Below are 26915 nucleotides of genomic sequence, written 5' to 3'. Positions count from 1 at the left end.
CTAAAGATAAGCACTTTCAAGACCCATTAATTTGAATGTGAGAGTTAAACATACTTATCTCCCATTCAGTTCAATGGGACTTACAAGTCCTTAATATTAGCGGGATCAGGCCAAATGTAATTAAAAAGTAACATTTGAAAATTTTGGTCCTAAAATGTCTTAAAATACAAACCTTTTACTATTTTTTTGTGGTAACTTCATATTTCTCCCCTTCCTTGTGATTCTCTAGGTGCAGCAGTAGCTGGAATTTTCAGAGTAGCTGGAAAAAGCATGGCTCCTTTACAAGCACTGGTGTTTGGAATTGGCCAGACTGTACTGACACTAATTATATCCTTCTCGAGAATTCTTGCTACACTTTGAAACTTCTGTGAAAACTTGGTTTCTAAAAGGAAATGGTCTGCAGTGAAGCTTCCCAGAAGTTGTTCCAGTAGCTGCTGGATTTGAATTGCAAGGAGAAATATTTGGTATGTAGACTTCAAACCTAGAGGTTCCGCCCTTTTAGAAAAGAGTTCCCTCTAGAGTCCAAAAATGACACACTACTGCACTGCACCTAATGTGCCTCTGTCACAGGCAAGGTGTGATCAATTTAGGAGAAGCTGCAAGATAAAGCACCTTGTGAAGCTGCTAATCGGGCAAATGGTGATGTGATCATTGTTCGTAACAGTATTGGGGGAAATACACGGGCATTTCTGAAGAATGGGTCATAAATGTGCCAAATGCAAAATTGATTTGTTTTTGTTTTTAAAAAAATATTGATAGTGTGACCATTTAAATGTGTAGTATTTGAGTGCAGCAAACATAGTTCAAAAAAATTTCAGGTATACCAACAAGGCACTTGTTTATTATTGTAATAACTAACTCCATCTTAATTAAGAAATTTATCAAGCCTGTGGAGAAGAAAGCTGCTTGAGTATTGAATTTATTAGCATTGCCGGGATTTAATGACTGAAACAGCAGTCTGGTAAGGACATGAATGTGATTGATCCAATATAGGAGCTCCTTATGAAAGGATTTAATTAGGATATGTCACATTCACAAAAAGCAGCCTTTCAGTAACATTATGTTATGCTTTTGCTATTTTATCAAGTTATGGTATGTCCCAAATTCATGATCACGGATTGGAACAAAGGCTGTATGGGTCAGATGTCTAAAAAAGGTTACAAAAGGAATCCTACATTATTCCGAAAATATATTTGCTTTGACCTTGATTGTTGAAACATTCAGTAACGCTATTTTAAGACCAGGAGGAGCCACAAGTCTTGAAAAGTATGTGTTTACAGTATGGTCTTATCTAAAGAAAGTCAAAGATAGATGGGGAAATAAAAATGCAGTTTTTCTATGTGATTATGCCAGGATTTTGAACAAATGTTTATTCTAGTAGATTATCAGTATCAAAAGGGAGAAAATTTAAAATCTTCCTATTTCCCAACCTTGAGATAATTTGGGGATGATTATATGTGACTTTCATATGCTTAGCTTCCAGTAGACCTGTTCTGTGTGTGTTGTTTTAGCAAGAGCAGCAGCGGTGGTGTGACTTTAATGTCTTTACTGTAACATGTTATAAAGTGAATAGAGAGAAACTACAAGGCACCATCTAAATGTAAGTATTGGGAAGGAGTGAATTAATTGTATCTTTGGGCTGATTCACACACTGTCCTTTCAGTGAGTATGCACATGTAATCAGCATGCACAAACATGCCTGTATTAGGAGCTGAAAGAAGGGAGCAGGCTCCCTACTTCTGGAAACCAGTACAGGTGGCAGTGGCTGGAGAACCCAATTCTGCATTTACCAGAAATTGCTAGATATTGTCGCCGCTCAACCACTGCACCTTTTTCAACCGCACCTCGGTCACTCTGCTGCTGGTGCTCTTCTCTAAGTAGAGTGGCAGTAGCCAAGAATCCCTTTGCTGGGAACTTGGGAAAAACAAGGCATATGCAGTAAGAGAGGACGACTTTAGCTGGCATTGCCTTTTCTACTACTTTTGGCTGCTCTAATACAGGTGGTAGTAGGGCTTGATTCTATGTATTCCTTCACTCAGAGTGCAATGTGTGAATTAGCCCTTAGTTTTCTGTTGAAAATTGGCAGTCTGTACATGTCTCTACCTTCCTTCTGGGTGTATGACCACAGGTTGTCATGACAGCAGAAGTTAATGCCTACAGAAATCATAACTGCAGCAATAACACTTTGACAGCACAGTGCTTTGTTCCACAACCTTTCTAAATATTGTGGCAAAATCACAATTTGTAGTTGTATATACTAATAAATTATCACTAGAGGCTATTTTGCCTACTTTGGTCTAGAGATAACACTTAAGACATTCATTATTATTATGTCTTCATTCTTATAGTTGTAGTGATAGGCTGCTATCCTACAAGGACCTATGTATAACTGGAGCTTCTTCACGGTTGTGTTATTGCAGACTTTTGTTTGCCATACCGAAAGATGGAAGCTTTGTGCTCACCCAAGACTCTAAATCAAAGTCATAGGGGAAAGGAAATAGCATTAATACTAGGAGGTATTTAAAGAAACATTGATATATTTTGTTCTTTGTTTCAGGTAATTTAATTTAAAAGCCAAGGCACATTCTAAACCTACACTAGTATAAAATGCTATTTTAATTTATAGTGCCTTGAGTATATGTTAGAAGGAATTTTCTAGTCCATTGTCAACTTACTCCTGTTTTGTCTCTGCCATTAGCTTGCAATTGATGATAGCTTGTGGTAGTGGTGTTAAAATGAATAATAGGAAAAAACTTGGAGAAATCACTAGTGCTACCTGCCCCAGTTCAAGTCAATGCAGAAAAGTTTTTGTTTTTTAATTATAATTTTTATTGACTTAAATATTAAGCACTGTATCTTCAAGTCTTTGGAGTTATAAAACTCCATATTGGTTTCATATTTTATTGAGCATCAGAACATGCTGTATGTGATACTGTTGTGAATGTTGTATGTGAAGTTGTCTGATGTCTAGTGTTATGTGTAGTGGTGTAATGAAGCTGCAAAGCAAACACTTCTCAGGCCCCAGTACTGAAGTAGTTATGAAGACTATATATGTAAATTTCTAAGTCAATTGACTTTAGGGCTATATGAAGAAATGTATTTCTGTACTGGAGGCTCAGATGCTTCCTATGTTGTTTGTGGTTGCCTCATTCTGACAAAACTTACACTTTTCATGAGAAACAAATCCCATCAGTATTAAGGTTAGGTTAGGAATAACTTAAAGGCTAGATATGCACTTTGTTAAATATTGCAACACGTTCATTGGGCAGCAACAATACAGCAGGTTCTGAGTGGCCATCTAGAAAAGGGTCTGCCCAGAACTGCTTTGTAACAGGAAGCAATCGTAGATCATGACTCGTTGAACTCAGCTAATGAGTTGTGTTTTACGGTAGATCAATGTATAAAATGACTCTTTTTCTATCAAAAATGGTAAATAAAATCTTCTCTTTCAGTCTCTGTTTGGTAATGAATACTAAAAGGATGTGCTTTAGCCAAGGATAAGTATGGCACTATGCCTTTGAATAGAATACATAACATTTGTATTTTGAAGCGATTGCAGAGTTAGTTGTTTGTTGCATTTTAAAACCAATTTATATTTAAAAAAAAACAATGAAATAACAAATGAAAGTTTCTGATAGCAATATTCTGTATTCGGTTTTGAAAGTAATGTGTAAGGAGTAGTGTTACTAGGGCCATTTTTTTCATATGCTAAAAAGGGTGGGTTTCTTCTTTCATGCAAGTTTAGAGTGGTGTGCTTTACTTAAGGGTGAAATGCCCTTTGTATGAATAGAATTAAAATAATGCCTTCAGCTGCTACAGGAAATGAAGGAAATCTACACCAATATTCAAAAATTTATCTGAGGAAGTGATTGAACATGCTACTTGGAAGCATTCTAAAAAGAATCCAGTGTAAAGCTTATGCAATACCAGTATTTGACCATGAACTGAATTACTGTTTGAGAGCAGTTGAAAATTTCGTTGTTTTTTTAAATTCCAGATAATCTGCAGGTTTTTTATTTTATTTTTAATTCAGCTTAAGTTTCATGAACTGATCTCTTAACATATTTAGCAATGACATTTTAGAAAACTTTTCATTATTCAAAACCACAGGTAACATTATGTTGGCTTAATTTATGAACATATGGACCAAAGAGGTGGTTAAGTATTCATTGTATTTATCTGTAATATAGCATTTTAAATATATTTTTCTTGATTAAATCTGAGGAAAGCAGTAGTGTTTCCTCTTCAGTTTTGCACTTTGCTATATTTTGTTTCAGTATGATAAACTTATTTTTACTTGAAGCTTGCATATTTTTGTTGTATTGTAGTATAACCAAGCAATCAGCTCTCGGTATAATTAAACGGATTTTTAAAATTAGTTATCTTTGAAGTTTATTATCCATTTGCATGGATAAGTCAATTTTCTTAAGCCTCCCCCCCCCCCCAATACGTTTAAGCCTAACATTTTAAGGCATTGTTTTTAAGCATTTTATCCAAATTCTTGCATAATTGCACACAATGGGTTACATCCAGACTTAGTCATGCTTAGAGTAGACGCTTTGATTTCCACCCTATAGCAAATAAGAGAAAAGTGTATCCAGATCCAACAAGCACATACAACTTCTTCTCCTTATAAATATGATGCTACTTCAGGCCTCATGTTTACTGCTACTGTGGGCAGTTGAGAGATTTTGAAGCCTCAATGCTTTATGGTTCTTTCCTTATGAGCTTGACTAGATTGCAGCCTTAAAACTGCATGTTCTGTACTTGTGCTCCCGATCAAACATGAGACACAAACTGGTTCTGAAAAAAATGCTTCGTAGAACTCCAGGTTTTCCAAACTAGCACTCAGTTGTGACTGAAGGTGCAGAGACAATGAATAAGGGCCACAATATTGGAAAAAATGGCTTTTTGTATGGCTCCTGAGGCAAGTGCATTCCTCTTCCATTCAGATTAATGAAGATGAACAAGTGAAGAGGTAACAAGTAAAAAATGTGTGAAATAGTGAATTTTCTGTTGACTACGAAAGCTGGAGATAAAAGAATGTGGGGCAAGCTGGAGAAAGCTCCCAACATATAACAAACTGCAGGTTTTCTTCCTTATTCTATGCAAATCAGATTGGTACAATTACTTCAAAGATTTGTGTGAGGAAAGTGTCCGGACACATTTGAGAAACCACCACATAGGTTTGACGAACACAGTTTAAAGTTAAAACTTATTTTAAGTTAATATAAAATTATTGAAGTTTGAAATGGGGACATTACTTGTTTGAAGCCAACTCTTTTATTTTGAGTTTTGGCTACGATGTTTCTAAAGTGATCATTGGCAATGCTGAAGGCATTCTGGATCATATGTCTGGCAATTGCTACTAAATGTTTTCATATACGGCTTTCTTCTGTAGTTTGTGCACTTCGTTTACAAGAGCATGAATCTGCCACTTTGCTCCATGATGCTTATGAACAATTCTCTTTTCAGACCCTTAAATTTGTCTAATAGGGGGAGAAGTTCTTGTCTTGGAGAGAAAGGAATGAAAACCTTGTAGCTTTCTCTGAGAGGTTCTAAATGATCTCAGAAATTGTTGGTCAGGTGCATCATAGACACCTGTTCAATTCCATATGGCACTGAAAATTATACGCTAATCATATAGCCTCTGCACATGAAATGGCATTCTGGTTATAAGCTGCTTTAAAATCCTCCCTGCTCTGTATGTGATTGCTCAACACAATGATCAAGTGATTTTTTTCCACACACAACTGCAATAAATGTTTGCAGTGTGAGGAGAAAATACCATTCTATGCATTATAAGCTGCTGAGTTAGTGATTCAGTCATGGAGGAAAAATGTTTGTTCATATTAAATTTCTATATTGCCCTTCATCCACAAATCACAGGGTAGTTTACAATATAAAAACACAAAAAGTATTGTAACAAACAAAACCAGTAACCCCCCTCCCCCAAAGTTTTAAAGGCCATAGATTGTTTAGTTAGCCAAAGGCCTGGGAGAAGAGGAATGTTTTTGCTTGGTGCCTAAAGATACGTAATGAAGGTACCAGGTGAGCCACAGGTCGGCAAATTTATTTAGCCACGGGCCAGTTCACTGTCCCTCAGACCTTGTGGCAGGCTGGAGAAGTGGCAAGGGGGGAGGGGGGCTGGAAAAAGAGGCAAGGGGGGCAAGTAGTCCTCCTCCCTAGCCCCAGCCACTACGCTTACCTTCCCAGACCCGTGATCTGAGCACCCCTGACCCCTTCCCCCTCTCCAAGGAAGGGGAAGCAGGAGCCCTTCCCTGGCTCTTCGGCCTCGAGGACTCTCGACGGGCGCCGCCTTTGGCGGCGGGCTGTGCTCAGGTCCACTGGGTGCTGGCCCGCCAGGCCAGGACTTGTTGCAGCCACCCTCCACCTTTGCCTCTTCACTATGCGCCCAACCCCATCTGCAGGGCTGGAGCTCATCAGGTAGCACGCTTGCAGTGCCTCAGCAGTGGCTCCTTGCATTCTTTCCCCAGGGTTCCCACAGGTAGGCTGATGGCCGTAGCCTGGCAGCCCTTGGTGGGCTGCAGGGTGACTCCATAGCTAGTGCGTGAGGGGGGGGTGCAGGGGGAAATGGCGGCACAGGAAAAAAATGAACAGAATCCTCACGGCCCACGCTGATCCACAGACTGTTTGTTGGCCAGATCCTGAAGGCAATTGGGCCGGATCCAGCCCGCAGACCATAATTTGCCAACCCCTGAGGTAAGCCTCCCAGGGAACAGCATTCCACAAGTTGGGAGACACTGCAGAAAAGGCCCATTCTTGAATTGCCACCCTCTAGACCTCTCATGAATAAGGCACGCAAGGAAGGGCCTTGGATGATAATTGCAGGGTTGGGGTTGGTTCATAAGGGGAGAGGTGATCCTTGAGATACTGTGGTCCTGAGCTTTATAGGTCAAAACCAGCACTTTGAATTGGGCTAGGAAACTAATTGGCAGCCAGTGTAGTTGGGCCAGGATTGGCGGTATATGCTCAAATCATGTTGCCATAGTGAGCAACCTGCCGGCTGAATTCTGCACCAGCTGATGTTTCCAAACCATCATTGGAGGCAGTCCCAAGTATAACACATGGCAGTAATCTAACCTAGAAGCATTGAGGATAGTAGTTAGGCTATCCCTGTCCATATAAGGGCATGGCTGGACCACCTGCCGTAGCTGATGGAAAGTACTCTGATCAAAGCTGGTTTTGGGGAAAATGTATCAAAGCACAGCATTGCTTAATCAGCTACAGGATAGATAAGGATTGTGGGCAATGTGGCTTCAAAAACTAGCAGTAGGAGCATACAGAATAAACAGTAATGTGTGTGCACAGCCTTAGTCTTTATTTAACTGACATCTTGCACTAGCAAGTTGACAAATGAACAATATGTAAGGTTAGGGAAGGCAGATATGTTGCACATGCAGCTGTTTTATATCCCTGCATCACTTCTGTGTAGAAATGGCATTGGAAGTGTATGTGCTTTGTTTGCTACATGTACATACCACAAGATACTTAAGCCTTGGTCACTTATGCTGAACACATTTTGATATATCGAAGTGATATTTCCTTAAGAGATTGTTCTGTCAAGTAAGCATCAGTCCGTTAGCTATATTTATGAAGAGCCTCAAGGAAACGTGGAAATTGCTATTTGTCATTTACAATTTGTTTGCAGCATGTGGCCCAACTGAAAAGGCTGCTTCTAATCTGCTTTACCTGTTTCTCTCCCCCCCCCAGCAAAAAATGAGCGCACAAAAAACAGAGTGTGACTTCTGGGGTAATGGTTAAAATAATAATAATCTGTGTGTCTAGGAATAGTGAAATGAATGAGGATGTTTCCCTTTCTTCTGCTCCAACTGGAAAAACATACATGAATGAAACTTTATTTGCATTTGTAAAACACAAATAAAATAGTGTGGGTCTGATCCAATGGAAGGAGCTGTTTCCTTCATTGAAATGAATGGGTGTGCTGGTGTGTACTGAAGTGCATGCAGTATGTGGCTTTTCTGCTTGTTTGCCCAGGTGAGAATTGTGGAGTCAGACCAAAAGGTAAGAACTCTTGAAATGGGAAGGACCATTTTTAAATTAGAAGTTCATATTCTGTAGAATATTATATTGTACAAAGGTAATGTTTTCATTATCCTTTTAAGATATATGCTGCCTAATGCGTTGTCGTATATTGCATGTTTTATATAATAGTTTAGCTCTAAAGAAAAAGGGATAAAACGTTTTTGTGTATAATATGTTGTAAATGTATATTTTTTTATAAAAGCAGCTTTTTAAATTTCTCAGTCTGTACAAACTACCATGTAAATAATTTCCTGTAAATAACTTCTTGAACAATAAATGTTTTCCATTGAAATGTTTCCTCTTTTTACTTTGAAGGAACTGCTTTGGTATTTTCCATTATGATAGGCAGGATTCACCCAAGGAGACCCATCAGCAGAAGCCCTGTGCAAGGACTTCGCTTGCACTATGGAACACCCCCCCCCCCGGCGCTCACTCCCTGAAATTGATTGGGGGGGTTGAAGAACCCCCCAGAGCAATATGCACACCATACATTTAAGTCAACCCCCCAGAAGAATCTGGGAATAGTAATTTACCCCTTCTAGTGGTATAGTTCCTATCACCCGTAACAAACTAGTTCCCAGGATCTGGAAGTGTGTAATTTAAATGCATAGTGTGCCAGGTGACCTAAAGCTGCTTTTCTTGAAAAATCTTATAGTATTACACGTTAAATTCTTTTAACTTCATTTAAACACTGTTCTAATAATTGGTGCTCAAGGGGAGTTCATATTACACCTTAATAATCTATGCAATGAATAATAAAAATAGCCAAGGACAATTCACATACAAAAGAACAAAAGGATGTGTCATCTTCCCAAAAAGTCTTTGCCTGCTACCTAAACGTTTCCAGCAAGGGCCTCAGCTCTGAGGGAAATGTTCCATAAAGCAGGTACCATGACACAAAATCTCAACCCATGTCTTGGCCAGTCCATTATTTGATTGTTAGCTGATCTAGGACCATCATCGCAGTGGGGAGAGGTATTCTTGGAGATACTGGCTCTTTCTTTCCATGCAGAGTTCATTCAATATATCACATGGTTCCAAAAAAATTGTACAGACCAAATTCCCAGTTTTACATCAACTTCTGGAACAAAATGGCCATTTGTGAGTGGCACTGATTTGATAGTGGTTCAAAATAGGGAAAAAACAAGAAGATGGAGCAGATTTGTTCTCTATTCAGAAGGCGGCAAGATTAAAAGTAAAGGTTGGAAATAGCATAGAAGCAGATTGTGATTAAATTTTGGGATAAAGGCCCACTGTCAAACAGTTCTTCCTGTTCAGAATACAGTGGTACCTCTGGTTACAAACTTAATTTGTTCCGGAAGTCCATTCTTAAGCTGAAACCGTTCTTATCCTGAGGTGCGCTTTCGCTAATGGGGGCTCCCGCTGCACGCCTGCCTCTGCCGCTCAATTTCCATTCGCATCCTGGGGCAAAGTTCACAACAAGGAGCAGCTACTTCCGGGTTAGCGGAGTTCGTAACCAGAAGTGTTCATAACCAGAGGTACCACTGTAGTCTATGGTGGGAGGTGGGGACCTCCTTCAATGAAAGCACATAAACAGAGGCTGGACAGCCAATTTGGCAGGTAGGGATCCTTTTCCAGTAGCATAAGTAGTGGTTACTGGAATTATGTGGAAGAGTCTACATTTGAGTAGAGCATCAGTGTAGATGACAAACTAATTTGACTATTAAGATATTTTACAGAAAGGTACATAACATGCCTGGTGGGCAGTTTGAATAATAAAAATGATGAGGACCTGTTAGCTTCAACTGATCAGTTGAACTAAGCATTTTGCTCTGTAGGGTAGGAGATCTGTCACTAGGTGGTGCACTTTGCCTCTTCATTTTCATCAAATGCATGGCACTGAACTTTCTATTCATCTCATAGCTTATTTGAATAGTTTGCATGTTATGTAGTGACAGTGCTCCTACAGGATTCGGTCACAATGTGATTCATCTTTTTCAACAAGTTTTGTGTCTTCATCAGAAGAGCCCTACTAGATTTTACCTCTCTTGTCAGAGTCAGTATGCCTCTGAATACCAGCTGCTGCAAATCGCAAGTAGGGAAAGTGCTGCTGTGTTCAGGTTCTGCTTTCTGGCTTCCCATAGGTACCTGGCTGGCTACCATGAAAACAGGATGCTGGATTAAAGGAACCACTGGCCTGATCCAGCTCTTGGCGGCCTCCGTCTGTCTCAGCAGGCAATGGGGTGCACCTCTAAGGATGAAGCCAAACCGCTGCATTAGCAGCACCGTAGTGACTTTGGGACACAAGCCTGGGCAGTGTGCATGGGGGTCCTGGTCTGCCCAGATGACAAGACCCCCCTCCCACCCCTCGGCCTAGCTGATATAGTCCAGAGGAAAGCAGAGCAATATATTTGGCACCAGCTTAGCTGCAAGAGTTGCTGGATGGAGTCGTACAAGGCGCCATCAAGCTGTCTTAAGGACTCCACTCCAGATTTGTGTAGGGTTTACTCCTTAGCCTTTTCTTCTCCCGAGGATGTCCCTCAAGGCAGTGGAGGTTTAGGACCAGAGTTTACCTTCTAGATGGACTACCTTCCCAGGTTGAAGAGCCCCACCTGCCCCTCACTTCCCTCTACAGCAGCTTTCTTGATGAGACCAGCTTTCTTGGACCCTACTGGTTTCGTCCGCTCAATCCCCAGAGCCTGTCTTCGCATGCAGAGAAAGTCCCTAACTCACTGAGAGTTTGAGACACATTGGCTACCCTCACCTGGTTTATCTGGCCAGTCAAAGCTGTTCCTGGGGTGTGGCCACTGTCTCAGCTTCTTGGAGCCACAAGTGTGAATGGAATTCTAGGCTAGATGGGTCTTTGACCTGATAGTTGGAAGGGACCAAGTCCAACCCCATGCAATGCAGGAATATTTTGCCCAGTGTGGGCCTTGAACCCACAACCCTGAGATTGCGTCTCATGCTGTACCAACTGAGCTATATGTTCTTATTCTCCACACCTAGGATAACTCTGTTGTTTATGTGTGTTCTCATTAAACCCTACCTGCTCAAAATACCTCAAGGGCTTTGCAGTTTACATCCCACTGTTTTAGTCTATAAACAGGTTCTTAACAGATATTAAAATGGAATAAGCCCAGAGGAGTCATTGAAACAGATGGAACACCCACCCTTATCAGCTGCTTCCTTTTTCACCCAAAAGACTGTGTAAAAGTGACTAATAAGTTTCATTAGTAATGAACCAATAGAAATCTTTAACAGCCTGTGGAAAACCTGTAAGTGTCTTGGTCTGACCAGCCTTCTTCAGCATGGACCTCCACAGGTATAGCACCACTAGAGGGAGTCCTCTTCCTCAGAGCCATTGACCTCTCAGCCAGCAGAAGTGCTCCAAGCAGTTCTTGATGATGCTAGACAGGACTAGTGAGGTGCCCTCTAGATGTTGGTCTCCAGCTGTCATCAACCCCAGCAAGCCTGGCCAGATCTTAATGAAGTTCCAGTAAGACATGTAATTGCATGTAATTGTTTTTCCTGACCCTGAGGAAATTTTGCACCCAGGGCAACTGCCCAGTGGTGCACCTTCTTTTCTTAAAGAAACAAAGCACTGCTTATCGCCATATCTCACTTTATCATATCTAATTGGGTGGTTATATATACCAGTAGCAAACTCTTAATTCCTCTTAGTGCATAAACTGATGCAGCCCACACAGCACCGCCTGCATGCTAGATGAGAGGCATCTGCTGGCTTGGATATACCTCCAGGTTTGCTGAAGAACAAAAATGGGGGGGGGGTTACTAAGCAGAGGGACCCGCCAGAGGGCTGAGCATGCTCACTGGATGCAGGATGCTGTCTTTGAAGGAATGGAGAATGGTGAGGAGGAACGGAATAGAGTATTCAGAACAGAAGTGCTCCACACAACATCTTTCTGTTGCTGCTCCCACTCACGTTTCTTCTCAGATGGTTTTAAAAAGAATTATTTGGAAGTTTGACCTATTTCCTTAACGACTCCGATAAAAACATGCACTTGCAGAAGTCCTCCTAACTTTTTGGACAGAACGACCTGTAGAATCCGTTCAGTAAACATCATTAAAGTTTCCTGTGGAAACTTCCAAGGGAAGCCCAGAGCGATCTGGCAAGGTCTTGCTGCTGTCAAGTAACAAAAAGAACAGGGCTGATTCTTCCTATCAATTTCAGAACAACATTTGCTGGTAGTTGGGAAATGCAAGATCTAGATGTACTTTCTTGATCATTTCTCTGAATGAGGCTTTGCGGCACACTTCAGTACATCAGTCGGATATTAATGTAGTGGTTTTTTAAATAATGATGATAAGAAAGACAATGAGATTCACAGAACATTCTGTATTCAAACAGGTAGCTATTGCCCAAGCCTTGTTCTGTGAGGCTTGATGTTACAACTCATGCCCAGTTAAGCTAGTTCATTTCCACTGAAAACCAATTTGATGCCATTGGAAACTAGTGTGCTTCCTTCACACTGTTACGTTGTTGTTTTTTGATGTGGGTGGGGTTGCAGGTGCATTCTGGAACATATCACTGGTGCTATAAAAATGTATTCATGGTGGATTTATACTGGACTGTTCACGCATTCTGCTTTATTAGTTCTGTGATGCTTCCCTAATGTTATTGCTTTATTGCCCAATTGAGTATTCTTGCACTAAAGTGCAACAAAAATGGGACCCAACCCCCCCACAGAGGCCATCTGAATGGGGAATAGTGATTTTCCAGGTGTTTTCTCTTGTGACATGGCACACTTGAGGCTTGTTTCCAATGAACTCCCAGAGAAGCGTCAATTCAGTATTGAGAGCTAGGACCTCTCCATATGTCCCTTTTTATTGCTTATCCATGATGATTTGTCCTCACGATGCTAGCAGGATGGTCACACACTGTCCTACTTTCAATACACTTCGTGCCTTCAGATGCTTTGGTACGGTCACACTGCTTTGTTTCCAATCTGTAAATATCCTTCCACTTTCTGCTGAAATCCTGTAATTTTTTATTACCACAAAAGTAAGTCCTGGCTTATTTTTGTGCTGCTTTTGTGGTGCCTTGCCAGGCAGCAATAAAGTTGTGACATTGGGGCGTCATTGCAGAACAAACTGAAGCAGAATAAATCCCCTACTCATACAGTATGATTGTGTCACAAATACATCCGCAATAAATCTCCCATCTGGAGGGACCCAAAGTCTGCACAATCAGAAATATTATGGACTACAGAGCTCTGCTGTTTCTGCACCATTTCAATCCTTGTTGAAAGCTCCCCTGTGTAAAAATAAGAAAGAAAGAAAGAAAGAAAGAAAGAAAGAAAGAAAGAAAGAAAGATAGATCCATGGAAAGGAAACATAGCACAGAAGGGAGTTCAAGAACCCAGAGCCCTCTTCTTAAATGTACTGTTTTTTTATGGGCAAATCTTTCTGGAGCTTCTACAGTTTCAAGAGGGTTATCCAGATATGAATATCAGCTGCTAGGGACAACTTTGAGTCAAACATCAGAGTCTGCTTTCAGATGGAAAAAGGAAACACATAAAATATATACCATACATGGCTGTGTTCAATGCAGGGACAGCCAACATGGTGTCCTCAAGCTGTGTGGGCCTCCAGTTCCTGTCATCCCAGCCAACATGACCACTGGTCAGGGACGATAGATGTTGTCCCACAACAACTGAAGGGCACCCCATTGACTCTCCCTGATGTAACAATGTGTCATTTGGCCACAATACTAAGCCACAGTTCTTGCTGCTGTCCTACTAGGAAGAGAAAATATCCAACTTTTTTTCCTAAGGTATAACAACTTCGGTAGTGGGTGATTCAGACTTCAGTCTGCTAGCCCCTTGCCAGATGGGGAGCAGCAGCAGCAGCTGGCTCAACACCTGTGTGGAAGCAGGAATGCCTGTAATACTATCTGTCCAATTACTTCCTGCAAACAGGAGATGGGTCATGACCGGGTTAAACTAGTTGATCTTTTCCTGACAACTATAGAATAAGAACTGAAAGCTGACCTTCTCTTTCCATCTTAACATGTCACAAACATATTACTTAGTGGGGGATATGGCTGGATTTACCATCTTGCTTGGTCATATGCCAAGGATGCTTCAGAAGCACAAGTTCTCACAGCCCAGACACTGAGCATCAGGCAGGAGCAAGTCAGATGTCAGTTATGGTCAACTCACCAATAAAACAAAATATCAGGAGTGGAAGAGAAGTCTTGCCTGTGGTGATTTGTCAGATACCCCACCCACATGACTGAAGGTCCAAGAAATCCATCCCTCTGTTAGGAAGCTGGGAACTGAAATTGGGCAGAAAGGGGGAACAGTCAGTCATATTGCATCATCATTACAATGGGGGAAAATAGAATAAATAAATCATCAAGAAAACCCTAATCATATAAATATATTAATCTGATTTGGAATGGATCATCCTTTTATCATGGCAAGCATATAACACACAGAAACAGACACCATAGAACAACAATAATTTGAATAGCTTTCTTGAGAGATGGTTGCTGAAGGTTTATTTGCACGATCGTACACGTACGTGGGTGGCACTGTGGTGTAAACCACTGAGCCTAGGGCTTGCCGATCAGAAGGGCAGCGGTTCGAATCCCCGCAATGGGGTGAACTCCTGTTGTGTGGTCCCTGCTTCTGCCAACCTAGCAGTTCGAAAGCACGTCAAAGTGAAAGTAGATAAATAGGTACCACTCCAGCGGGAAGGTAAATGGCGTTTATGTGCGCTGCTCTGGTTCGCCAGAAGTGGCTTAGTCATGCTGGCCACATGACCCGGAAGCTGTCTGAGGACAAACGCCAGCTCCCTTGGCCAGTAAAGCAAGATGAGCGTCGCAACTCCAGAGTTGTCCGTGACTGGACCTAACGGTCAGAGGTACCTTTACCTTACCTTTACAGTATTTTACTTATGATGTTGCTATCCTGAACTAAAGTATTGGATAATATTGGCACAGGTTTGTGACACCTATTCCTTTCAAACCTTCCCCCGGATCATATCAAAGGTCCATCTGGCCTAATATGCTGTTTCCTACAGTGACCGACCAGATGTTTCAGGGAAGCACACATGAGTTGCTTTCTGCCCTTTAGATTCTGCTGCCACGTGCAAGAAAATAATAATAATTTCATGCATCAGAAATATGTTGCCATTGCCCCGCAGTTTTTGGGTATTTTTTAATGTTCATTCCTTCATTTCGACAGATGACTGCTATTGTTCCCTAACATCTGGATGACCTGTGTAAGAGCAGCAGGAAACCACACGTGCTTTATCAATTGTGCCATATGTTTATAATACTGAATGAGTGCTTAAAGCTCTTCAGGAAGAATTTCCGATACTCTGAATGGATTTGATTATCCACCAAGTGTAGTAGATAGTGAACTCACCCACTTCACTTTGGGAAAATATTCTCCTCCATTGAGAAAGTGAAAAATAAAGATAAAAAGGGACAAAAGGCTCAGGTGTTTAGTAGTGATTTTCCCTTCCCGGTAGTGAAAGAGAGAAATTCTTAACAGTTTTTTTACATCAGGGACGTGATGATCAATAGAATGATGGGATGCTTTTGAATATGTTGTATCAGGCAAGATGCCACAATTCTGACACAAGATTGGTGTAACAATTACTGTGATGCTGATAATTACAGTATCAACATATTTTCATACAATTCTATGATTCTATGATCCATGTAAATCCTCCAGAACAATCAATTTCTTCAGGATATGGATTGTCTTTTGGAGTCCAGGTTTACCTCCTAAATGACAAGCTATGTTCTAGCCAAGTCCTACAGTCCCATTCCAAGATACTGAGGCATAATTATCCAGCAATTTGACATGGCAACCACATTATATTCTTGAATCACAGGCTTTAAGAAGATCAGCACAGCTGATTGATTTAGGTCACGGAAGGGAAACTTGTGGTTTTCCCGACCTTGTTGGACTCCAACTCCCATCAGCACCAGCCAGCATGGCCAACAGTGAGGGATGATGGGAGTTGTAGTCCAGAAGGCCTTCTCTGTTTTCGGTCATCCAAGTCTGCATGCTCAAGGGAAGCAGCGGTGTTCAATAATTTTTGCAATAATGAAAATAGAAAAAGCTTGGGTTGGAATCAAGCCTTTGTTTATTATAAGCATATCAACGAAAGGAAGCTGGCATCTGCAAAAGTTATGGATTAACCATTAAAAGAAACAGAGATGGAAATGTTAAAAGGGAGATACCGCAGATCAGCTCCAGAACTGAGAAATAAGTTTACATTAATTACCTCTAAGTGCTTCTGCCCTTTCCCTTTCCTGGAGGATGGGAACAAACCCAAAAATATTTTTGTTCCCCTTTGGAAATTAATACTCAGTGGGCATCACATGACCAAAGGAACACAAATAGTCCAAAGAGTGGGTGATCCAGGTTTTCCAGGGATGCTGAAGATTTTCTGAACATTGTGTTTTCCCCTTCACTCCTGGGCTGAGCACGTGGAGGCTACAAATTGCTGAGCCGTGCTGGGACCTTTGCCATACACAACTGAAAAGCTGCAGTTGCTGGGAAGGCCTGGCGTGGGGTTTAGGTTTCATTTCTTGGATTGCGCCAAACATGATCACCAGACAGAGACCCTCGATCGCTTGCCTGTATGCTTGAGTGTATTTTCATCCGTTCGTTCGTTCTTTGGCTGCAGCATTTGTTTTTGGCTCTTCTGGAATGTGACCCATTGTTGTTGCAGTTGCTTAAAGCCAGGCCTTTGGTTTATCCTATGGTCCAGGCGCGTAAATAATTTCCCTGGGGGTTGGGGGGGTGCTGCATTCTTGATTTGTACAGCCTCTCCTGACCAGCCAGCACCATTTGAGTTCTCGTCCTCTTGACATCCTGTTCTGCCTTCAGAGATTCAAGCTGCTGAAAAGTGGGGGAGAGAAAATCCCTGCTGCTCAGGAAAGCATTATGTGGTGCCTGGCAAAGAAGAATGGCATTCGTTTTTGGAAGTTTTAGTGAAACACATGCACGCACGGTTCCAGACACGCAAGGGGAAAGGCCTTATGTTCCTGCTTTTGGAACTATCAGGGAGACAATGATGAATTTCACACATGCACAGAGTGCAGCAGATGCAGGAGGAGAAGGGTGAAGAGAGCTCCTTCCAAACTCAGGCTAAGACTGACCAATGCAGTCGCAGCAACACTGGAGAAAAATTGTAGCTAGCCTGCTCTTAAATGGGGAGGGAGACCGTTCAGATTTAAGAGCTACTTCCACACAGGTTAATGATTAGGATTCCTTACAGAACATATATCCTGCCGTTTCTTCCAAAGGAGTTCAGGGTGGCAAACAAGCATTAAAAAAATAAAAAAATATTTAAAAAAGAAACACTTCCAATGCAGAGGTAGGCTGGGGAAGATCTCAATTTAAAAGTCTTGTTGAAAGAGGTGCCAAAAAAAGCCCCACAGAGATTTCGCCAGTCTGCTATTCAAGGGGAGGGAATTCCAAAGGGCAGATGCCACAGAACTGAAGGCCCAATTGCTCCATTGAGCAGAAGAGACCTTCTGGTGGCATCTGCAGGAAGCCATCACCTGATCACGAAATTCACCAGGTCGAGCAAGCGCATTAGGGGCAGCTTCACTGCACACACTACAGAAAAAGAGGACAGGAGAAAGTTCGTTGTCAGTTTAGCTTGGCAGGGCTTGCGCCATGGGACTGTTGCGGCCAGTATACCATCTGGCCGGCTGAATCAAGTTTTATTTCTGTAGCGACATGTAATCTGACATTCTGACAAGGGAGTTGCAAGGGTGCACCCTGCCAAGACAGAACAAGGCTTGTTGTGGAGAGAGGAGGCACCCGAGAGACGGACGCGCAGCATTGTTTCTGGCTCAAAGTGCATTGTGTTGGCTCTTCAGATTCCTTAGATGGGATGTTTGAATATTTCACATTTGATTGAACTCATCCTGTACCAAAGGAAAATAAAAGAGAATCTAAAGGACGTGACCCTCGTTATCCCTTCCACCAGCTGGACAAGAAAATAGCTTCTAAAAAATTATTGAAAGGGCCCAGATTTTTATCGCTGCAATCTTATTGGTTTCAGCAGGGCTAAGAAGAAAAAGGGGACTTGGCAGCATCAGTTTTTCTGACATGTGTTCTCCATGCTACTAATAACCTTGGAAATGGAGAAAATGGTCATCGACCTCAGAATGAATTTTTCATGCTGTGCGATGACTCGCTGTTGACCTCTTACATTTTGTTTCACTTGGATATCAGCATTATCACACACACAAAAACCCTTTCGGTTGGTTTTCTGGTTCTCATTGCCAGTTTGAGGGTGAGCATACCATAAATCTAAAACACTTCCCTCATATTGAAATGCCTTTACAACTTCAGCTGTTTGGATTCTTGAACCAACACTTCTGAAAAAGATAACAGTGCTGCTACAGTTTAATAATGCAATGGCATTTAATGGGGGGGGGGTTTCAGTGAGGGGTTCAGTTTGGGGGCAAAGCAGTGGTTTCACCTCCAGCAAGTAGTCTTTTGAACCAGTGCAGGAGACCACTTGGGAATCAGCTTCCTCAGGTTTTGGGATGGAGGAAAAACTCATTTTGGTTTTTTAATGAAAACCAAATTTGATTTGATTTGCACTTCTTGAATACATGAACTGAAATACAGCTATCCTTCAAGATTTGCACATCTCTGATTTTGCAAGGCAGTTCTTCAGCCAAACAATATGTATGAAAGTGTTTTTACTGGGGAAAATGTGCACAAAAGTGCATATATTAGTGAGAATAGCATACAAAAATGTGTTCGATTAGGGAAAATTGCTTGCAAAAATGTGCATCATAGTCAAAACATCATACAAGAATGTGTTTATGAGAAGAAATTTGCACTGAAAGGCTGATGAATTTTCATGAGGATTTGTTTTTTTAAACCTCTGGAATATGGAGAACTGAATTAAGGCTGGGAAAATAAGAAGCTAACTGAAACTGACAGGTCCATCCATTCCTGCTATGTTTCCATGGAGTAAGAAAGCCAGGACACAAATATGAATGGGGGGGATACTTCCTACTGACTTTTTTAAAAATCAGAGAGTAGGTAGGCAAGTGCTTAGCTTTCTCCCCTTGAAATCAATGGGCAGGTGCTTCTGTTTTTCAGTACTGTGGCCAATGATCATAACTTCGAGGGCCACTGCATTTTCCACCATGCACAGGACTCCCGCATTATGGTCCGCTGTTGAGAGGCAGGCTGAAATTTTTCCTCCTGGCCAGATGGGCGAGCTGTTGCTCTTCTGATGCAAAGAAGAAAGAACAACAATGACCTGTTTGGAAAAGCCCAGGTCTAAGAATATACTAAGGTTATGGTTCTCCCTCCAGCCTCCGCCTCCTCTTCCACACGCAGCGTGTCCCCTTCGTAAAACGGGAATATAGTAATCAGGGAAAAATGTGTTGGCTGTTTAGCAAAAGGGTCAAATCCATTTAGGTGGAATTCCAGTCTCTCTGCAATAACAATGGCAGGAAACCTGAGGGGAGAGGGGGAGCTCCTTGGGTTGACTTCTGCCAGCAAGTCTCTTGCAGAGGATTGTTGAAAGACTTGGCTGGCATTCGGCAGCTTTCTGTTTCTTTGTGCTGGAATGCTGTGATTTTTTCCAAACACAATGGAAGACCTGGGGTCTAGGGCAAGCAAAGCAAAATGACAGGAACTTCTCCTTTTATTATGGGGGGCGGGGGGCGGCGCAGGGGAGGGATAGCTGGATCCATTTGGCTTAGGCCTTGCGTTATTTACATTGGCCTCAAAGGAGTAAGCGAATCTAGCCTTCTGGTCGCAAATCTGTTCTCCCAACCTGCTCAACAGATGGGCCCAGGTTAAAATAATAAATAAACAAACGGATTCCCCGAATTGCACCCTGTGAGAACATACAGTGAATGTTTTGATTGATCTTCAGACTGTCTGCACTAGTGTTTACACACCCAACAACTGAAATGCACAGGGGCAGTAGTTTGACTGCGCGGTTACAGGCACACAGTAAGTGGGCGGTTGGACCTCCATCAAGATGCATTGATGCTGCTTCCTGGGAGGTAGAAGGGGAGGGGCAGGGTAGCATGGAGGCCAAGGTGGGGCCAATGCACCAGCAAAGGCAATCTTGCCGCTGCCTCTCCCGCTATCTCCCAGTAAACAGCAGCAGCAACATGGCGGTCAGGTGAATAGCACTACCTCACCAGAGCCCCTGCAATTGTAATAATCATAATTTATTATTTATACCCTGCCCATCTGGCTGGGTTTCCCCAGCCACTCTGGGCGGCTTCCAACAGAATATATAAAAAAGCAACAAAACATCAAACATTAAAGACTTCCCTAACCAGGGCTGCCTGCATATGTCTTCTAAAAGTCAGGTAGTTGTTTATTTCCTTGACATCTGGTGGGAGGGCGTTCCACAGGGTGGGTGCCACTACCGAGAAGGCCCTCTGCCTGGTTCCCTGTAGCTTTACTTCTCTCAGTGAGGGAACTGCGAAGGCCCTGGGCGCTGGACCTCAGTGTCCAGGCTGAACGATGGGGGTGGAGATGCTCCTTCAGGTATACTGGGCCAAGGCACATCCTGCCCATGCAATTCTGTTGCAAACAGTTTTCTGCAATGTTTGGGGGGAACATAAAATGGTTGAGCAAAGCAGGTTTGCCAATCCAGCCCTGCTACTACTCAAGAGTGCTGTGTCTGCCTCAGGTGGCTGGTTTTGGGTGTCACGAAAGGGCAGAAAATGGCTAATTGTTTCATATTTTGCTGTTGTCTTTTTACTGGGAGGGGATGAGATACTTCCGGGGTTTTCTGCTTCAGGCACCAAAATAATTCTTCTGGCCTTGAGTCATATTATTTATCTATTTATATTCTTCATTTGTTGCATCTAAAGCCACCTTTTTGTCCAAGGAGCTCGAGGCAGTGTACATGGCTCTCCCCCTCCACATTTAATCCTCACAACAACCCTGTGAAGTAGGTTAGGCTAAGAGGCAGTGATTCTGAGGAGCATGTGGCAGAGGCAGGAGGCCTGGGAATTGACCCAGGAGAGGTGGCCAGCTATTTATGGGGTTTGGTGCCAGCCGTGAGGCAGGAGCCAGGGCGAAGGGGAAGAGGAATGGTCAGAGCTGTTGGAAATGGGTGAGCAGGACGTGTTGGAGTCTGGAGGGATGGGCCAATCAATTCCCTCCCTCCCCCTACCCCACTGTCTCGTAGGACCAGGAGGGGGCTGAAGAGGAAAGAGCAGCAACGGCTTCTCTGTAGGAGAAGCCTCAGCTTCTTTGCGCACAACCCATCAGATGAGAGTACATAAGCTACTGCAGGTGCGCTGACTCAGGAAAGAGATTGGTAGTGGTTCATGACATCATGACATCGCATCCAGGTGCCATGCACGATGTCACAACATTGTGTGGGCTTCAACATTGTGTGTGAAGCCCAGATGTTGACATCTGGGTGTCATGCAGCAGCTTGGCTTTCATGGCTTGTGGCTCCTCCCTCCTCCATCTCCTCCTCCTCCTCCTGCCGCCACCAAGGGCTGGGGGCTTCTTTCCCCTCCTTGGAACCTTGTGCATGACACCTAGACAAACATTGAGGGGGCTCAGTCCCCCGCTAACAAATATCAAAGGGTTCAATGGGGTTCAGCCCCCAGGAGTCAGTGCCCCTGGGCTGTTGGGGGTGTGTGTGGTCTCCCTGTTGTTGCAATATACATGTCTGTTCAAAAATAAGTCTATTGTGTTCAGTGGGACTTGTTCTCAGGTAGGTAGGTATAGGATTGCAGCCTCAAACATCTTTTATTTAAATCAGGGATAGGGAATCTGTGATGCATCTGAATGTTGGATTACGACTCCCATCATCCCTCACTATTGACCTTGCTGACTAGGGCTGATGGGAGTCCAGCAGCAAAATCCAAATCCTTGATTTTAAAAGATGGCAGTGGAATGGAAGGTTTCTTTAAAAAAATTTTTTTTTTTTAAAATAGGGAATACTCTTTTATCTGCAGCTGGCCAGAACTTCATTTCCATCACAGATGACACTACGTTCTAGGAATGACGTATGATGTGTTTCCTCAAAAGCATTTCCCCTTTGCTTAGCTTTGCAAGCAGCACTGCATGAACTCAGGTGGTTGGAACTAACGTGCAGGAAATGTTTCTCCACAACAGCAGATGGTGACCGCTTCAAACAGGAAGAAGCTGCTTCGCACACCGAGACGTATCTGAAGGATGACCATGCACATTCCAGTGGAAATGAACCTTCAGGTTAAGAATGAATGACTCAGACAGGGCTCGTCTTCTGGACTTTCATCCACTTTGGCCAATGGGGTGGGGGAATTCTAGACATTTGTATATTTCCCATTACAGCGAATAACAGAACGCAGAGGTTCGTTTTATACAGGGAGGCTCAAAGCCCAAAACTCAAGACACAGAGAGAGCACAGAGCAACTCAGAAACAGAGCTATGTGTTACCACCAACAAACAGAGCAGGCCCATTGAAACTCATAGGCCTCCATTACTTATTTATTTAGCCACATCCACTCATTTCAGTGCATCCGTTCTGAGTAGAACGAACACCAGATGCAACCTAGTTTTTTAATTTAAAAAAATCCTCACACATACAGATACAACACAAATGGTGGGGCTCATGCCTGCCCCTTAATACTGGAGTAGGTGGAAAAGTAGTCTGAAACAGTGGTGTAGCATGGGTTGCTAGCGCCTGGAGCTGTGCAGAGTAGGGGTGAGAGGGAGGGGAATGGGGATGGACTATGCATGTGCATTCAACTGCCTGCGTCACCCAGAAGACTGTAGCTGCAAAGATAATAAAAGATGAGTCGTTCCATTGTCTGGAGAGGTCACTTCCTGGTTCGCATGGAGAAGCTGTTTTCAGTTGCACCCCAAACCATTTTGTGCCTGAGGCAACCACCCCTGTGGTCAACCCATGCTATGCCACTAGTCAGAAAATGGACAGTGCAGCTTCCTATCTTTCCCATCGGCCATCAGAATTTTCAGGGAATTCTGCATGGCCTGGTCACAATACTGGGATCAGCACAAATGCTTTAAGGCTTGCCTGGATTAAATGTGCAGATCTCAGCCCGGAGGCCGCAGCATCAAGTGCCAAGTTACTGTGTAGGCAGGGCAATGACTGCATATGCTTGAGCACAAGACCAGAATTGTTTGGGCCAAGTAAAGGCATTTCCATTGGCCTTTGTGAGCCGAGCAGTCTCTGTGTTAAATATATATATGTGTGTGTGTGTTTTTGTGTGTGTGTGTATAAATATAATAAATTTCTTACAGATTTTTGATTGTCACCTTGTTCCTCCTGCCCACCCCCCTTGCTTCTGTGAATATTTATAACCAGGGTTTTGAAAAAGAGGCTTGTGTGTGGATTAAGATGCACGGGATGGGGGGGGGCATACAAAGGACTACACAGCTCTAGAAGCCTTTTGTTTTCGAGAGCTGTCCCTGAGCCAGGAGTGGGAGCACACACATTAGCACTAAATATTGGTTTTGGCAGCTCTCTGAGCTAGGCACAAGGGCCATTGTTCCACTTACTGGCAGGAGAGCGCTGTTTAGAATATGTAGCTGTTGTGAACGTCCAAGATGTTTCTTATTGGGCCAGGTCTGGTTTTAGTCTCAACCAGTGTTTCCCAAACTTGGGTCTCCAGCTGTTTTGGGACTACAACTCCCATCATCCCTTGTAGCAGGACCAGTGGTCATGGAGGATGGCAGTTGTAGTCCAAAAACAGCTGAAGACCCAAGTTTGGGAAGCCCTGCTTAGTAGATGAATCATCTAAAGCTCTTGATTTATTGTGGAGGCCCATTAGGTGAGGAGGTACATTTCAGCTCCTGGGGCTACAAAGGAACAGCAGTCTTGTTTAGTTTCTGAAGCTGTTCTGATGATGACTACATAAATGTAGCTGTATTTTAAAAAGTGTTTTTCTTTGAAGAATAGCATTTTTTGTTTATTGAATGATCAGCTGCCTTTGGAGTCATCACCTGATGGCAGGCACTTATACAGACTGGCACCTTGAGATCTACAATGAAAGTGCCTGGTGAGTCTCCCTGGGGAGAGCATTCCACAAGCAGGGAGCCACCACAGAAAAGGCCCCTTCTTGTGTTGCCGCCTTCCAGGCCTTTTGTGGAGGAGGCACACAAACAAGGGCCTCGGGTGATGATTGCAGGGTCCAGGTCAGTTCTTCACAATCAACCATAATTACACAACCAGAACTTGCCAGCATAGGACTGAATCCCACCTACAACAGTGACAGTCTGGAAGGGCCCACAGTCTGGAAGCATTCAAACTCCAGAGGCTCTATTGCAGAGGTCAGACTTGCCTGAAGCAATGATTCTTCAACATCAGCTTCATTGGACTGGTCATGTTGTGCAGATGCCTGATTATCGTCTTCCAAAGCAACTATTCTATCCCAAACTTAAAAATGGAAAGCATAATGCTGGTAGTCAACAAAAGAGGTTTAAAGACTGTCTCAAGGCAAATCTTAAAAAAAGTAGTACAACTGGGAAACACTGGCCTACGAGCGTTCCAGTTGGAGAACAGCCTTTACCAAAGGTGTCATGGGCTTTGAAGACAATCAAACTCAGAATGCAAGGGAGAAACATGCTAAGAAGAAGGCACGCTTGGCAAATCCACACCGTGATCAACTCTCGCACGGGAACCAATGATGCAGGGAGAGAAGAGGGGAGGAAGCAAGGGGTAGAAAAGAAGGTAGGGAGACCAGGAAGAAGAGAAATAAAAGGGAAAGAGGAGAGGAGAGGAGGAAGGAGAGCTCAAGATAAAGCATAATCCAGAAGTGGAGCGATCTCTAGCAAGCACTATGTGCTGGAAAATTGTTAAGAGGTGTCTGGTGTGTGAAAGCAGCTGCTGGTTTCTCTATAGGTATTGCTCAACTGGATGCATTGAAGCACATTGGTAGGCGGGCTTTTCTGACATTTTGCTTTCTGCTGTCTGTCACCACACCCCCTACTTCCATGTCAATCAGTCCAAAGGAAAAGATGCATCTAGCCTTTTTCCATCGGTTGTTGTTGAAGCTTTGCTTTTAACAGCAGCCTTGTCTGCAAACAATAGCAGGCATGCTTTTTTTTTAATGCACAGCTTTCTAAATTCTCCCTTTTGTTTTGTTTTTTGATGTGTTGCTTTATTATTTTAAGTGACTATTACCTGCTCTCAGATTATATGATTCATGGAGGGGAGTATAAAGTGTCCAAAGCTGTAATCCTTCCCCCATTTACCTGGAAGTAAACCAGCCCTGTATTCAATAGGACTTACTTCTTTCAAACTGGGTTAGGACTGTGCTGCTTTTAGCCTGTTGGAAGGGGACCTAATCCCCTCCAGATGTTGTTGGTCTTCAGCTGCCATCACCTGAGCATTGGCTATGCTGGCTGGGACAGAGTTTGAGCTGAACATCAGCTGCAGGGCCACAGGTTCCCTTCCCTGGCCTAAGTAGCTGTATAGATATAAATAGCCTGCATTTAAATAGCCTGAGAGCAAAATAGGATGTCTCTGCTTTAAAAGAAACACACCAAAACCCCACAATACGATCATTTCACCAGAAGATGGTGCTAAATAATGCTAAATAATTTCACTGGACTCACACTGCTCCCCCCAGCATTCATTTCATAATATTCATGCCATTACATTTTGTTTATATCAGAATTATTTTGTGCTGACATTTTGAAGGCCTTCATTTGCTGATTTTTCAGGAGAAGGACAAAGAGATGTGGGGAGCTCTTTTCAACAAAAATCCAAGGCCTGTGTTTCAATATATATTGAATGTTCAAGTGTACGTTGCAAAATGGCACCACACTCTTAAGAGCATTTGTTTGGGTGGGTGCATGTTGTATACATTATAGTAACCAGAAATGTTGGTATTCCAGAAGGAGAAGTCTACATGGTCTGAGAAGAGCAGGGAGCCTGTCCACCTGCCCTCCATAATTGGTGCTCCAATGCTTCCTCTTTCACCACCTTTAAAAAAGCCCTGGGTTCAGTTAATAAGAAGAGGCAAGGCTGTAGCTCAATAGCAGAGCAAGTGCTTTTCATGCAAAAGGTCGCAGGTTCAATCCTTAGCATCTCCAGGTAGAGAAAGAGTCCTGTCTGAAACCTTGGAAGGTCACTGGCAGTCAATGTAGACAAAATACTAAGCTAGATGGAGCAGTGTTCTGGCTCAGTATAAGGCAACTTCCTATGTTCCTATGTTGTTCATTTTTAATTTAATTACTGAGCAGTTTTTTAAATTCTCAGATTTCGTACTGTAGGCAGCAGTCAAGTATCATGAAAGCATTCATGCCCAGCTCTAGGCTGTGTGTGTGGGTATTTTTATACAGGGGTTCCACACTTAGGCAGAGAGAATACAGCTATAAATAAATGTAAAGAAGCGCAGAACTGAAATAAATTCTGAATCCTAACTTTAGTTGTTTTTTGGCTGATTAAAAAAAAGAAGAGATTAGTGGTCTATAATTAGATCTCCCCAACCCTATAGCTTTTCTTGAAGAATATCCTGATTCACAATGTGAACCCCCTGAATGGTGGTTAGACTTTCTTGGTACTTCTCTGATTTTTTTTATTTTTTTTAGTGTTGATGCTATTGTTATTATGGCATCTCTGTGCTATTTTGGTTGAATTTCCTCTCCTGGTGAAATCCTGTGGAACTGGACGAAACTCTTGTAATATGTTTTCAGATCCACCTACTTTTCTGCTGCGGTAGAGATACTGAATGTTTTTTGAATTGTCCCAGTGACTTTAGCCAATTTGTGGTCCTGTGTGTGTGTGCGTGCGCACACATTTTTACATATTTACTGTCACACGGTGAGAAAACACGCAACAAAATCAATATGGTTAAGTATTCTCCACTTACCTAAGAGGTGAAAAATATAGGGCAACACTTCATGGTTTCACTTCCTTTGGAGGAGGGA

The 26915-nt window shown here is 42.7% G+C and overlaps 1 protein-coding gene across 4 annotated transcripts in view; it reads left to right on the top strand.

Moving 5' to 3' along the window:
• The window catches only part of TMEM170B (transmembrane protein 170B), a 33053-nt gene extending 8602 nt beyond the window's left edge, over positions 1-24451 (top strand). The window contains exons 3-5 of one of the 4 annotated variants that reach the window (XR_014566318.1): positions 230-464; positions 22086-22334; positions 22391-24450. Coding sequence is in view for 1 of the 4 variants with exons in the window: in XM_083747457.1 (XP_083603583.1) it covers positions 230-360 (131 nt within the window). In the remaining 3 variants the exon portion in view is untranslated. Of the gene's footprint in view, positions 1-229; positions 8360-15239; positions 15487-22085 lie in introns of those variants that run through there. The other 3 variants (XR_014566317.1, XR_014566319.1, XM_083747457.1) reach the window with 3 other exon arrangements.
• Positions 24452-26915: the final 2464 nt, after the last annotated feature.

Source organism: Podarcis gaigeae, assembly GCF_964106915.1.
Source record: "Podarcis gaigeae genome assembly, chromosome: 7".
Classification (NCBI taxonomy): domain Eukaryota; kingdom Metazoa; phylum Chordata; class Lepidosauria; order Squamata; family Lacertidae; genus Podarcis; species Podarcis gaigeae.
The sequence above is the reverse complement of the archived record's forward strand: the minus strand, read 5'-3'. Positions and strand labels throughout refer to the sequence as shown.